The 15,104-nt window shown below is 42.0% G+C and overlaps 1 protein-coding gene across 1 annotated transcript; it reads right to left on the reverse strand.

Annotated features, from left to right (window-relative positions):
• Positions 1-6,487: 6,487 nt before the first annotated feature.
• On the reverse strand, positions 6,488-14,996 carry rps4x (ribosomal protein S4 X-linked). Its single transcript, XM_060832656.1, has 7 exons — positions 14,966-14,996; positions 14,321-14,398; positions 12,962-13,142; positions 12,172-12,269; positions 10,731-10,902; positions 7,997-8,154; positions 6,488-6,658 (listed from the first exon to the last, which is right to left on the reverse strand). Exons 1-7 carry the CDS (start codon positions 14,966-14,968, stop codon positions 6,557-6,559), a joined length of 792 nt encoding a protein of 263 aa, XP_060688639.1. The 5' UTR covers positions 14,969-14,996; the 3' UTR covers positions 6,488-6,556.
• Between the last annotated feature and the right edge of the window lie 108 nt (positions 14,997-15,104).

Here is a 15,104-nt window from a genome sequence, read left to right on the forward strand (position 1 = left end):
ATAAATGTTCTTCCTCGCCTATTATACCCTATGAGAATGCTTCCTTTGATACTGCCGAGGCAAGTGCTGTGTAGGCTTTGTGGCTGGTTCGGTTCCTTTGCTTGGCATTATAGACGGCTCCTTATCAAACTAGATAAACTGCAGCTTCCACAAGAAAGGGGAGTTTAGATTTCCCGGATTTCAGGAAGTACCAACTAAGCTCCTTGTTATCATATGTGGCTGATTGGGCTTCTCATGATCCACAATCAATTTGGTTGGATAGCGAGGCTTCCCAGGCAAAATGCCCCCACATCAACCTATCGTTTATGGATAAGATGAGAATTGTCACGGATCATTGTAAAAGCCCAATTGTCACGTGGTGTCCACCAACACCCTTGATCTGTTTAGGGAGAGGTGGGTGCTGCAGGGAGTAGAGTGTATTATTTCCCTATCCAATTCAATTTTGATTTAATCCCTGCCCTCCCCTTCACTGTTTGATCACATAGTATTAAAAAAATTAAAGCCCAATTGTTCTAAACACAATCAAAGCTTGGATGATTCAACAGGGTGAGGGTAAGCTACAAAAAACCTCCCCCTTCACTCCTATAGTGGGAATGCTGGGATTTTAGCCAGGCTTGATAGATGCTGGCTTTAAACTTTGGGATTCTGGATTAGTGGTGCTGGAAGAGCACAGCAGTTCACAGCATTCGAAGAGCAGTAAAATCGACGTTTCGGGCAAAAGCCCTTCATCAGGAATAAAGCCAGAGAGCCTGAAGCATGGAGAGATAAGCTAGAGGTGGGTGGGAGTGGGGAGAAAGTAGCATAGAGTACAATAGGTGAGTGGGGGAGGGGATGAAGGTGATAGGTCAGGGGTGGGGGGAGGGTGCAGTGGATAGGTGGAAAAGAAGATAGGCAGGTAGGACAAGTCATGGGGACAGTGCTGAGCTGGAAGTTTGGAACTAGGGTGAGGTGGGGAAGGGAAAATGAGGAAACTATTGAAGTCCACATTGATGCCCTGGGGTTGAAGTGTTCCAAGGCGGAAGATGAGGCGTTCTTCCTCCAGACATCTGGTGGTGAGGGAACGGCGGTGAAGGAGGCTCAGGACCTCCATGTCCTCAGTAGAGTGGGAGGGGGAGTTAAAATGTTGGGCCACAGGGTGGTGTGGTTGATTGGTGCGGGTGTCCGGAGATGTTCCCTAAAGCGCTCTGCTAGGAGGCGTCCAGTCTCCCCAATGTCGAGGAGACCGCATCGGGAGCAGCCGATACAATAAATTACATTAGTGGATGTGCAGGTAAAACTTTAATGGATGTGGAAGGCTCCTTTAGGGCCTTGGGTGGAGGTGGGGGAGGAGGTGTGGGCGCAGGTTTTGCAATTCCTGCGGTGGTAGGGGAAGGTGCCAGGATGGGAGGGTGGGTTGTAGGGGGGGGGCAGGACACCTCCTAGCAGAGCGCTTGGAGGAAGAACGCCTCATCTTCCGCCTCGGAACACTTCAACCCCAGGGCATCATGTGGACTTCAACAGTTTCCTCATTTTCCCTTCCCCACCTCACCCCAGTTCCAAACTTCCAGCTCAGCACTGTCCCCATGACTCGTCCTTCCTGCCTATCTTCTATTCCACCTATCCACTGCACCCTCCCCCCACCCCTGACCTATCATCTTCATCCCCTCCCCCACTCACCTATTGTACTCTATGCTACTTTCTCCCCACCCCTGCCCTCCTCTAGCTTATCTCTCCACGCTTCAGGCTCTCTGGCTTTATTCCTGATGAAGGGCTTTTGCCCGAAACGTCGATTTTATTGCTCCTTGGATGCTGCCTGAACTGCTGTGCTCTTCCAGCACCACTAACCCAGAATCTGGTTTCCAGCATCTGCAGTTATTGTTTTTACCTTTAAACTTTGTGAGTCCAGAGGAATCTCCTGCTTGGGAGATCTGTTCGATGGGGAAGTCATGATGTCCTTCGTTACAATTGCATCAAAAGTTTGGGTTACCTAGCAAGGACCTTTTTCGATATTTTCAAGTACAAGACTTCATACAGAAAAATGCCACATTGATGGTCAATCCTTATAAATCGGATATGGCGAGGGGAGTGCTTCAGCTGGTGAGGGTCCCCTCAGTCAGTACTCTGTATCATTCACTAGGTAATAATGTGTCAAAGGACATGAAACAACTACATAAATTGGACTCAAGAATTGGCCGTGGAAATCTCAGAGATGTAGGAGGATATCTGGGAAATTGCCAGGAAGATCTCTATCTGTAATAGGACTCGAGCTATTCAATTGAAATACTTCATAGCACCCATATGGCACCAGAGCAGCTTGCAAAGTTTAAGACTGGGGATGTTCCTATGTGCCTTAAATATAAAAGTTGGTACTCTCACTCATTGGTTGTGGATATGCCATAAGATCCGCAGATACTGGGACAGTGCAGTGAATACCTTGGCAAAGATCTTAGGAACGGTGATTGGATTGGATCTCTTGTCTCTCCTTTTGGGTTTCCCAAATTTTCCTTCTCTAGCTGCACACGGGAAGAAACTGTTTACTATCCTCTCCTTTTGCGCGAGGAAAAACATCTTAGTAAGCTGGGTATCGGAAAGTTCCCCCTGGACTCTCAAATTGGCATATGATAGTTATGGAACACATTCCCCTGGATGTCCTTACGAATATGGTACAGTGACCAATGGAATTGTTTAATAGAACATGGTGGTCCTGTTTGAGTTACATTGATACAGATGTATCAGCCATAATATCTAGGGCATTTGGCTAGCCCCGAGGACAATGTCTGTTGGCTCAGGGCCCGCGTAGAAGAATTCCATATAAATATGTATCTGTTCATTTTTGCTCGCATCGATCAGGAGCTACAATGAGAATGCATTGAGTGCTGTAACTTTATTAAATGTAAATTAAGCTATCTTATGACTTGATATAATTCTATTTTGAATGTTTAATTATCTTTGTTAGTTATTTTCTGTATTGCAGTTTTTTTATACTTTACCTAGTGTAGTGGTAGTTTGTAGAGTAGATTGAGTTTGTTTTCTTTATAACAATATAAATATTGTAAAGTGGTTACACTATTTTGCATTAGTTTTGTAATTTGGTTTAAAAAAATCCAAAAACGTTTTTTTAAAAAAATAATAGAAGGTAACACAGTCTCCAGCCTTAATGCGAGTGTCTTAGGATTTTAAAGTCCACATTTAAAAGTGAAATGGGCCTGTACGAAGCAAAGTCTTGCAGGTCCTTCTCTTTTTTTAAGGATAAGTGAAATATTGGCCTCTCTCAGATGGTGGGAGACAACCATGACTGTATAAATCATTAAACATATTCAGCAGCGGGTCTGATAGTTCTAAATTCCTTATAGAATTCACTGGGAAGTCTGTCACGATTGGGTGCCTTTCCACTCTGAAGCTGCCTCTCAGCTTCCTGCACTTCTTGCTCTGATAAGGGGGCATTGAGAAAGGAAATGCATTTAGGAGTCAATCCTAGTGTGACATCTGTGCAGATTGGAGAAAAATATAAAATCCCAGCCTATAGGATAGAGACACCCCCAAGCATCCACCAACCCTAACTCCCCACACAGATCCACTAACTGTTTAGTTTGTTACAGACGGTATCCAGGGACCTTTGGGCAACCTGTCTCCTGTGGGATCCATGAGACAGTTAAAATCTCCCCCTATGATGTGCTGGCACTCAAGACTTATCAGTTTAGAAAAAGCATCTACCAAAAATTTAAGGGGGGGGGGGGCAATACATATTTAAAACACCATTTTCTTCCCCATTTATCAAGGCTTTAGGAATCACAAACCTCCTGTGTGTCTTTAAACACATTCTAACAACGTAAAGGGGAGATTCTTCCTAACCAATATAGCCACTCCTCCACTTTTGGTATTAAATGATGAAAAATAAGCTCGGTCAAAGCCATTCTGATGTAATTTCCAGTGTTCCTTGTCATCCAATGTGTCTCCTGTAACAAAGCAATATCCACCTTCTTTCAAAGACTCAAGAGTTCCTTCTTGCTCTTAATTGGTGAGTGATTTCCCTTGATATTCCAGGTACACCATTTAATCAAGTCATTAGCCATAACCTTCTGCAATAACATTTAAATTCCAGAGAGGAGGAACCTGAACTACAAATCACTGAGCTTTAATGTCACATGATCCACCAAATATTAAAAACAACAAATTAAAACATTTAACAAACCCACAAAACTATTAAAAATTAAAAACAAAAACTAATAAACAAACCAACATAATAAAGCACCAACAGCGCCGAGTAGGGGAACTCACGCCCAGCCCAGAGGGGGCAACTACCTATCCCAAACTGCACATAAGTAGGCATCTAATCATCCCAGCCACCTTCACTTCTCCCAGCTAGAGCCACACCACAAACACAAGCAGAAAAGAGTAAACACAGCATTGAATACCAATATGAAAAAGACATTTAAAAAAAACCCACCCATTCTTTGGTACATCCTAACTCTGAAGCAACCCCAGATACCTTAGGGAGTACTGCATTCTGGGCTCTGTCTTCTGACACAAATCCTAAAGATTTTTATTTCTGCATCACCACCGCTGAAAAGTCCTGAAAGAATATGATCTTTCAGGATCATAAATTAAGGCCTTTAAATCTTTCTCCTGGACTCTGGAAGCCTCCATTATTCTCTCCTTATCCTGGTAACGACGGAACCGCACCAGGAAAGGACAAGAACGTTCACTCAGAACCAATTTCCACTCTGCGACCCGGTGAGCCCTCTCTTATCTTCAATCCTCTCATGCCAGCCTCCATGTCAAGGAATTTTGGCAGCCAGTCCTCAACAAATTACACAGGCCGCTCACCTTCCTTACCCTTAGGCAGACTGATGATCCAAATGCTTTTTTTTCCTGCCCTGTTGTCAAGATCAACGACTTGGTCGCGCAAATTACGGACCTGTGTCTCCTGGGCTTGGATCGCATCAGCTTCCACCACTGTGACCCTGTGCTCCACCTCACCAGTCCTCTTCTCCAGCTACTGCTTATGCAGTACGAGAGAGAGATTGGAGCCAGCTTCTCTTCAATCTCTTTCTCCAGCATCTCACGAGCTCATTCACCAGAGCCTGGAAAGTAATCGACTCCAAGGATCCTGCAGACTGAGCTACAGACCTGGCCTCTGATGCTCCTCCCTTATTTGTAATTCTTGGATGGCAGGAACCCCAGATAAGTTAACTTTTAGAAGTTTCTTGGGACTCCATGATCTTTCTGGAGACCCAAGATGTTATGATGATCTGGCATGGGCAGGTTGAAGGTTTGTCCCAGTTGTGCTGCAGTGCAGAGCTCTGCAGTGCAATCTTCTTAAGTTGCTGCCATCTTGGATCCCGTTTTGCACTCACTTAATCTGTTCACAGCCCTCTACACATTATCACTTGCCTTTCCACCTATTCCGCATTTCTCTGTGAGGCCATTTTATAGTGAAAGAAGCATACCACAACAATTCAGAACTACATAGGAAAAATTGTACAGGAAAAAGTGAAATCACTAACACTAAACCCCATCACGTGTAATATGAGCCACTGTTATAAACAGGACACCTGTTTTCAGTGTGATGTATTTGAGGACAGATGCCTTGGATCCACAAATGGACATTATCTATCACTATCCACTTAAGGGTTGCCATCACTTTTGGTACTGATTCTATTATCTACAGATAACTTCACCTTTGCCTGTAGATTCTTGTGTTCAGGCTGATATCTCCCATTGTGTCCCTCTTTGGCTTCTGGACACTCACCGCTCTGTCCTCCTAGGTAGGCTGCTGTTCATTTAACAGCCTGGTTTCTGAGTATTCTGCACTATTTCAAGATGCACGCTTCCAGATGCTCAGGAGAATCCAAACTGCCATACCAATTCCCAAATTGCCAGGAAGGTAATGGCTCTTTGCATTGGCTAGGTTCCAAACAGTGACTTCTCCCCTCACTGAAAATAAAATTTTTAACTGACCCTCCAAAGAGCATTTGAGCCAGACCCAGCCACTGACCCTATCTGCGTAATCCCACATTTACCATGGCCAATCCACCTCATCCACACATCTTTTGATTTCGGCAGGTAACCACAGCACATGGCGGGAATCTATGCAAACATGGGGAGAACATGCAAATGCCACAGAGTCACCCAAGGCTGGAATCAAACCCAGGCCCCTGGTGCTGTGACAGAGCAATGCTAACTCTGAGCCATTATGCCCTCCTCCATCAAGCCCAATCTCACTCAGTTTATGATTAACTGAAACAAGGGAAAGCAAAATTTTAACTACCTCTCACTGTAAATCTACTGCAATCTGTGCTACAGAATTGCAGTTCTCAGCGTCCGCAGTGATATTTTTCACTTAGTTTGTGACTTTTATTAAAGTAAATCCTCTATTGGCAGTACAATCCCTATTCTGAAAAGTCAAAACATATGCCTTAGGCCTATACCAGCATATGTTACTGACAGCGTTGTTTGAATGAGGGCAGTGAAGCAAAACAAAACCAAAAAAATGCCAACACAGTAGTTTATAAAGAAAACTTTTTTTTTAAATGTTGCCAAGGGATGGTACAGCTACTGATCAGTTCTCAAACATTTAGTTGCTACTCTGCTTTGCAGCCAGTCTTTTGTCTCTCTCTTCAGCAATGGTGAGACGGATACCCTTTCCACGAGGCAGGGAAACCCATGGCTTATTACCCTGGCAACAAAAAAAAATTGATTAATGTAGTGAAGGAAAATTTAAGAATAGTAAACAGATGACCTTATTTTCTCCTGCAGCCTTTGGCTCTATTATTAATATCATCTCAATGATAACTTTTTTGCAAGCACCTTCGAAAATTTTCACCATCTCCTCTCCTTCCCTGGTTTGGAAAATAAGATTAACCATGGAAACTGCTATGAGCATATTTCATAAGTACATATTTCTTTATTTTTGGTTTGCATCAATTGTAAACTGGTTTTGGAGGTTTTAATTAACTGCACAAAATCATCAACTTAAACCACTTTCACAACTAATTCTATATTGGGAACAGATTCAACCTTCTCCAGGAAAGCTGCTTTTATTTCACAAGTCACTAACTTGTTCAAATGATCTAAATGGTATTCGTCAAAGTGAAATGAGCCAGAATGCTGCAAACAACTAGAACAGAGCTGCTTGAATTTAGGCAGCATATCAATTAAGTTTCAAACAGAAGAATTTAAATTTTTTATCATGTCCTAACAACCACAGAATGTCTCAAAGTCCTTTACTACCATTGAAATACTTCTGAAACATAATCCCTGCTATCATGCAGAAACTTCATGCCCCTTTTCTATTGTTGGTAAAGCACAAGTGTTGATCAGGACACCAGGAATTCCACTTTGAACAGATTCAAGGAATCTTTTTGTTCACTCACAGGACGCAAACATGATATTAGTTTAACATCAACACTAAAATATCTGCAACTGACTTGGAACCAAAAGCTAAAACACAACCAAAACTTAAAAATAACATACGTTTACGTAAGTAATTTACAACCATGGCATGTCTCAAAGCACTCAACATCCAGAGAAAGACGTATATACACTTAATATTCTATAATATAGGGAACTGCAGCCAATACACACACAGCAAATTTCTACAAACAGAAACATGATAACCATCAGCCAATGTTTCTGTCGTGTTGATAACGATATAAATTGAACGAGGATACTAAAGAACTTGCTCGATAATCCTCCAAATTCTGCCAGGCGATCTTACATCCACCCTAACAGCCAGCTGGGTCCCTTAGTTGGATGAGTTTAACCACTGCACTGGACTGTCAACCTTGATTTTTGATATTGAAACCCTAAAGCGAAACTCAACAAGGAACATATACAAATTCTAATATTGTATTAAGAATGTATAACAGGCTTATAACAATGTTGCAATTCAATGCAAATTATCACTCTCTACAAGAGATATCACTTTGATTCTGATTAACTCAAGTTACATGTGCCAACAGCTAAAACAATTTAAAAAAAATGTATTCCAAATGGATCTGGGATTCATACTCACCTTTCCAATAACAAAAATGTTGGAAAGCCTGGTAGCAAAGCTATTACCGTTAGCATCCTTTACGTGAACAACATCAAAAGAGCCAGGGTGCCTCTCACGATTAGTGATTACTCCAATACGACCCAAGTTAGCACCTCCTATCACCATGCATAAGTTACCTGCAAAGGCAAAAATGGTAACAGATCCAGGGGCTATGGGAATTTAGAAAGAGCATTTGGCACAAGAAATTACTCACGCAGGATCTTTTTTAAAAAAAAGCAATGCATGTATATCACACACAAATCATTTAAGTCATAGTATCAACAGTCTTTGACAATTACAGTGCCCATATACCTGTGCCCTAAAAGAATTCCTAGACTATCATGGCTCAATTACAACATAAGCAGATAATCTGTTAATTTGTAATTCAAAATTACAGGAGATGCATATGCTTAGGAATTAAACAGGAAGAGGAAACCATCTCAAGAGCATGTTGTTGATTTTGTTTAGCACTCCTGGTAGATTAGTCGGTGTGTAGAAACTTCAGGGGCAGAAAGGATTACATTCAACTGTAACTTCTTTTCCTCTTCCAATATATCACCATAGTCAGGATGGTGAAAAGGAGGCATTCACTTAACAGGTGGAAGATGGGCTGTATTTTTCAGGAAATATTGAAGCTTGGTTGACAGACACACAAAAGTAAGCAAATCACAGTCCTCTACATATAATGTGACCACTTGATATGGAAGGAAAGACTTTAATTAATGATCCTGTGCTTACACTAATTGAAAATTGATCAAGAGTCATGGCTAAGGTATAGTCTCAGAGACAGGATTCCTTGTCTTCCCTTTATATTCTGCAGTTTCTAACGATGGGGTCATATGTGCCGCCCTGCACACTGCTGACCAGTTTAAAAACCAAGAAGTTAGAAAAAGATAACTCTGTAGGGAAGGGCAGCCATGTAAGAAATAACATCTTGAAATTTCAATATTGATTATTAATTTCTTAAAGGTCAGAAAATTTGTCTAGATGTTTATAACTAAGCAGCCCTCTGAATTTAAATTTTTAATTTAACCCAAAATTTCAAAGTCACTGAAGATTAGTTTTACTCTGCATTTTCTAACTTTGCCCTTACAAGTTCAGACATTTGAAAAAAAATATTACCTGTAGCGTAGAATTGTACCCAGCTGCAATTCAACCAAGTTAAATAGACGAGACTTATCCGAAAGTTCTGGAGTATTACTTTTAAAACTCTGCCAATATTTAATCCTTTGGCATACTCATGTCTATTATATATGTCTATGTGCCCATTTGAAACCAATTTCAGGCTTGATTGTTTCCCCGAAAAAGCAGATGTACAGGACTTGTTGCTATAATCCAGGAGACAGGAAGGGAACTACAGGCCAGTCAGTGTAACTATTGGAAGCAAGTCTAAGAGATTGAATTGATCGGCACTTGGAGTGGCAGGGATTAATTAATAATAGTCAGCTTGGTTTTGTTGAGGGGGTCATGTCTGACCAAACTGACTGAATTTTTGAAGAGATGACCAGCTGTATACACATTTGATATAGTCTACATGGACTTCACCAAGACTTTGGTAAGGCATGAAATGAGGGCTTGGCAGTGAAGGTCAAACCCCATGGGGTCCAAGAGAAGCTGTCAAATTGGATCCAAAATTGGCAAAGTGGCAAGAAGCAAAGCTTCATGGTTGAGGGCGACAGATTCGAGCCTGTGTAATGTGGGGTCTTGGTGGAATCCATGTTGGAGTTCTTGCTGTTTGTGGTATATATAAATAATTTAGACATGAATGGAGGAGAGTTGGTCAGTAAGTTTGCAAAAGATACAAAAATTGGGGGAATGGTAATTAACGAGGAGGCTAGCCTTAGTTGTGGGTGAGTTTAGAAGGGTTGATCAGATGAGCTTATCAGTGGAATTTACAATTCAATATGGATAAGTGTGAGTTGAAGCACTTAAGTGAGACTAACAATGCAAGGGAATACATAACAACTGGTAGGACCTTGAGGAGCATCAAGGATCAGAGGGATTTTGTGTTCATGTTTTCTGGCCCCTCAAGGTAGCAGGACAGGTAAAGTGGTTAAGAAGGCATTTGGGATTCTTGCCTTTATTAGCTGAAGTAGAGTGTTTAAGAGGAGGGAGGTTATGCTAGTACTGTATAAAACATTTATTAGACCAAAGCTGTGCATGATTCTGGAATCCACATTACAAGAGGAATGTGACTACACTGGGAAGGATGTAGAGATTTACCAGATACACTGCAGAGTTTTAGTTATGAAGGATTGAACAGACTACGACGGTTTCCTTGGACAGGAGACATGGGTGGGAACACAGTTGACATGTACATTATGGAAATATAAATGCGGTAGACAGGAAGGAACATTTCCTTTTGATCAATGACCTGGGGGCATAAATATAAGGTCAAGAGATTTAGAGGAAATGGGAGGAAAAATGCTTTCACTGAAAGGTGTAAATCTGAAGAATCACTGCCTGAAAGGGTGGTACATGCAGAAACCCTCATACGAGTAGTAGTTAGTTGTGGACTTCCAATGTCAATGCACACAAGGATATTGGCCAAGTGTTGGAAAGCAAGTGTTGCTTGTTTTAGACTGAAGCTAACTTCACGGGCTGAAGGACTTTTTTGCGCAGCAGACCTCTATGACAGAAAATAATCTGACAATATATACACCTTAACTGAACAAGAACACCATTCAATTTACTGCCATCATAATCCCCATACCTGTATCAAATTTGATGAAGTCTGTGATTTTGCCAGTATCCAGATCAATCTGCACAGTGTCATTAACCTTAATCAGAGGATCCGGATAGCGAATGGTTCGTGCATCATGTGTGACCAGGTGAGGAATTCCCTTGGTGCCTACTCGAATCTTTCTTACTTTGCATAGCTTATACTGGAAACCAAATTAAACTGTTTGTAACTCTTTGATAGTATTTTTAAAAACAACCTTAAAACTAAATTCTATAGTTTAAAACAGTCGACACTTTAGCATCTAATCAGCTGTTGTGTGTAAATCCAGCTCAAAAAGGTTGACGTTTCTAACTAGGAATATAATCATAGTTAAGCATCTTTCAGCTACTGAAACCTCATGCAGGTTATCTTACCTCACACAACCTCTAAAGTAGTATTTTATTGTAGTAAATACCAGGAAGATGGGAAGGGGAACAAAGAGCAACACACCTTAGTTTGTTGAACCCAATTCACTCCTATCACACTACATTTAAGCACCAACCAACTGCGTAGTTAAACATTGGAACAACAACATGTTGCAGTGTTCAATAGCATACGTTGTTAGGTGGCAAGGCACAAGTCTGCATCTGCGACATTCCATAGTAAATAGCTATCTTCTTTACTCCTACTTGGTCAACACAAACAGAAACCAAGTTCCTTAAACCTGACAGTCATGAGGGTTTGAGCGTGAGTCTGGACAATGCTGAAGTACATCCACTATGACAGAAACCTAAAAGCTATCTCCTCTCCAGAAACATGCAAAAATGTAAGAATAATTACATGGCACAATTACCATGAGTTAATCATATCCATGTGCAGACCACACTTGGTGAGCCAATACAAAAAAAATGAAATAAAAGTAGTTACTACCTACTTCTAACCGGTCAGTGCAGCAAGGTTCTGAAAAGTACAATCAGACTCAAAACAAAGTTTTTTTTAGTAGAATGGTTAATGTTTAAAGAGCTTCCGAAAACATTATTCCAAATACTGCCAAGTCTGCAACCCTGCTGCCAATGTCATTGCCGTTAAGAAAAATAATATTTATACAAGTTTTCAACTACACAAGATACAGCGAGGACAGCAGTCCACTGTTCTTGTAGATATTGGGCCTCTCTTCTCTACATGACACTAAGTGCATGACTAACATCCATAAACAATGAGTTAAAATTCAGGGCCTCAATAAGCAAACCTAATGCAAAGTGCTATTAATAAGCAATCTCTCTTCAACTGCATATGGTCATATTCAGAATTATGACCATTGTGCCAGCCCCAACCAAATATATGAATACGGAGGCACAGAAAGCAAGTTCCTTAAAAGAAAAGACAGCAGAAACAAAAATACATACTGTTCTTGAGCACGTTAGAGGTCAACTGATGCAGAAACAAGTGCCATTTAAATAATAGGTATTGGAGAATATGACAGATCAAATACCTTTGCCTCCTCAGCTGTAATTCGGTGCACTGCAAAGCGACCCTTGGTATCATAGATCAGACGGAAATGTTCACTTGTTTTATCAATACTGATCACATCTATAAATAAAAACAAACTCATAAGGCAAGCAACGATACACAAAACGTAGTTACAACACTAACATCCAAATCAATTGAGAGGTAATTTGTTGTGGAAGTGCAGTAGCTAAAACATCTAGTCACTTACTGAAATTAGGAAGCAGCAGAATCATTGAATTTAGTTAACTGGGCAAGTTTATAAGCAGAACCTCAATTTTCACTTCACTGGCACTTATGAGCACATATTCCAAATACATTAGATGGTTATGATCATGACTCCACCTGTCTTGATTTCAACTTGAAGTCTCAACAAAATCTCTTTTTCACTCTTTCATAGGAAAGTGTTGCTGACAAGATCAGCTGTTTCCGACCAGTAATTGCCTATTAAAAGCTGTGGAAGAGTTCATCTGATGCAGGTATATCCACAGTACTGTTAGGGACAGAGTTCCACATTTCTGCTTTGAATGATCAGTGATATAATTCTAGGTGAGGGACGATATGTGGTTTGGAGATTAACTTGCTAAACATACCCAATTTTACATCAGGAAGTGTATAATTTCCCAGGAAAAATACACAGCAATGCCTCCCTTGTATTCTACTTGAAAAAACTGAAAACCGCTGATAGTAATATTGAATTTAGACAAGGCACACAATAGATACGGAGCTTTAACAAGCATTACAGAACTACAATTAATGAAAGTCACCACACTGACCCATGAATCCAGTTGGGTAAGTCACATCAGTACGGACTTTGCCATCAATTTTGATGAATCTCTGCATACAGATCTTCTTCACCTCATCACCAGTCAAAGCGTACTTCAGACGATTTCTGAGGAAAATGATGAGGGGGAGACACTCCCGGAGCTTGTGGGGACCTGTAGATGGACGGGGAGCCTAGCAAAGCAAATACAGTTTACACACTCGGCACACAATTCATCAACATGGTTAGCAAACATGCATATGAACAGTATTCACTTACTTGGAAGTTTTTTTTAAATAACCAGAATATTCACTGGAGCCCTTTTACCAACAATATGCATCATATACTTGTATAAGATAGTGAAATAGATCCATAAACTCATTTACTATGCTTGCCAACTTTCAGTTGTCAAACTACATCAAAATGAAAAAGGCCTACTTAGATCTTCATTCTGGGAAAATTGGCCAGTAAAAACCATAAAACGTAATCAGGTGAAAACAGTAGAACAAAAAAATGCAAACAGGAGTATGACTTCTCCAGTCTGCTCCACCATTCAACATGGTCTTAGGTTTCAACTCCACTTTCCTGTCTGTTCCTCATATCCCTCAATTAATTGAGAAAAAAAATTTGTCTACCCTAGCCTCAACAGTATTTAAGTAAGTAATTACCTGACCCTCACTAACCTTGATACACCGGGAGCATTCAACCACAAAGAATTTCAGATAGGTACAACCAAGTTTAACAGACACTTGGAAACTCGGTAAACTAAATGACTGTTGTCATTTCAAACTGGAATAAAAAGTTGAAATACATTAATCCTACCTACTGAACTGTTCTTTAATCAGCAAACACTAAGACACCAATAACAAGCTGCAAGTATCTACTCAGCTATATATGCATAACCGTGTATGGAAAACTCGAATGCCATTCAGTAAAATAAAGTTTCTGCGATCCCAATGGTCCTAACTGCATTAAAATGAGTGAGTTAGGGGCTACAGAAATCGCACTGCATCTGAACTCATCCACACTAGAGACAACCAAATATTAATATTTGCCTCTGCCTCACAGCGCCTGAGACCCGGGTTCAATTCCCGACTCAGGCGACTGACTGTGTGGAGTTTGCACGTTCTCCCCGTGTCTGCGCGGGTTTCCTCCGGGTGCTCCGGTTGCCTCCCACAGTCACAAAGATGTGCGGGTCAGGGTGAATTGGCCATGCTAAATTGCCCGTAGTGTTAGGTAAGGGGTAAATGTAGGGGTATGGGTGGGTTGGGCTTCGGCGGGTCGGTGTGGACTTGTTGGGCCGAAGGGCCTGTTTCCACACTGTAAGTAATCTAAAAAATAAAATTTCACTTAATGCCGGCGAAATACTTACGAATACTCCAGTCAGTTTATCCAGCATCCAGTGCCGGGGGGCCGCCAGGCGCTTCAGGTGCTTTTTTGGACCCCGGGCCTGTAACAATGGGAAACAATCGCTTAGTTTCTGTGGCTGTAACTGAAACTCTCCACCCTCCGGTCTCCGGGTATCTGAGCCGAGGTTCCCTTCCCTGCGACGGAACCGGCTCGCCTGCCTAACTCAGGAGGAGGAGATTTGAAAACCGACGCCGCCCGAAGGCCGAGCCCGCGGGGCCGGGGTGAAGCTGGAACTCCAGCCCGTTGACGGCGCGGTTAGAGGCCTGGCCCTCCATCGCCGACACAAAATTACACCAGGGGGAAGTTCCAGCAACTTTTACTCAAGAATCAACCCGAGCCCGCTGCCTCCGACGAGCGGAAAAGGAAAGGAAAGGCGAGGCTAGAGGGGGCCGGGCCCTCGGGCAGTAAACCGCTCTAATGGCTGCCACTAGCCCCGACTTGTCGCTAAAATACCCGAAAACTTGCCGCGCCCTTCGCACAAATGATCCCGCGACCCGATGCCCTGTCCGTTTATACACGGATTGCGGCAGGATCGATGATGTTTCTCCATTTTACACGGTGGATGTTGTCAGATTCACCCTGCGCTCCCCCAGCCGCTGACTCTCACCATCGCTGTAGCTCCAGGAAAAGGACCACTGCCCACAATGCAGCGCGCAACGAGGCTGCGGGTCAGAGGTCAGGCGGCGGCGCGCCTGCGCTCTGTGTTCTTGTGGAGAATGGTCATTCAAGAAGGAATGTTGTTCCTA

Source organism: Hemiscyllium ocellatum, chromosome 11 (assembly GCF_020745735.1).
Source record: "Hemiscyllium ocellatum isolate sHemOce1 chromosome 11, sHemOce1.pat.X.cur, whole genome shotgun sequence".
NCBI lineage: Eukaryota > Metazoa > Chordata > Chondrichthyes > Orectolobiformes > Hemiscylliidae > Hemiscyllium > Hemiscyllium ocellatum.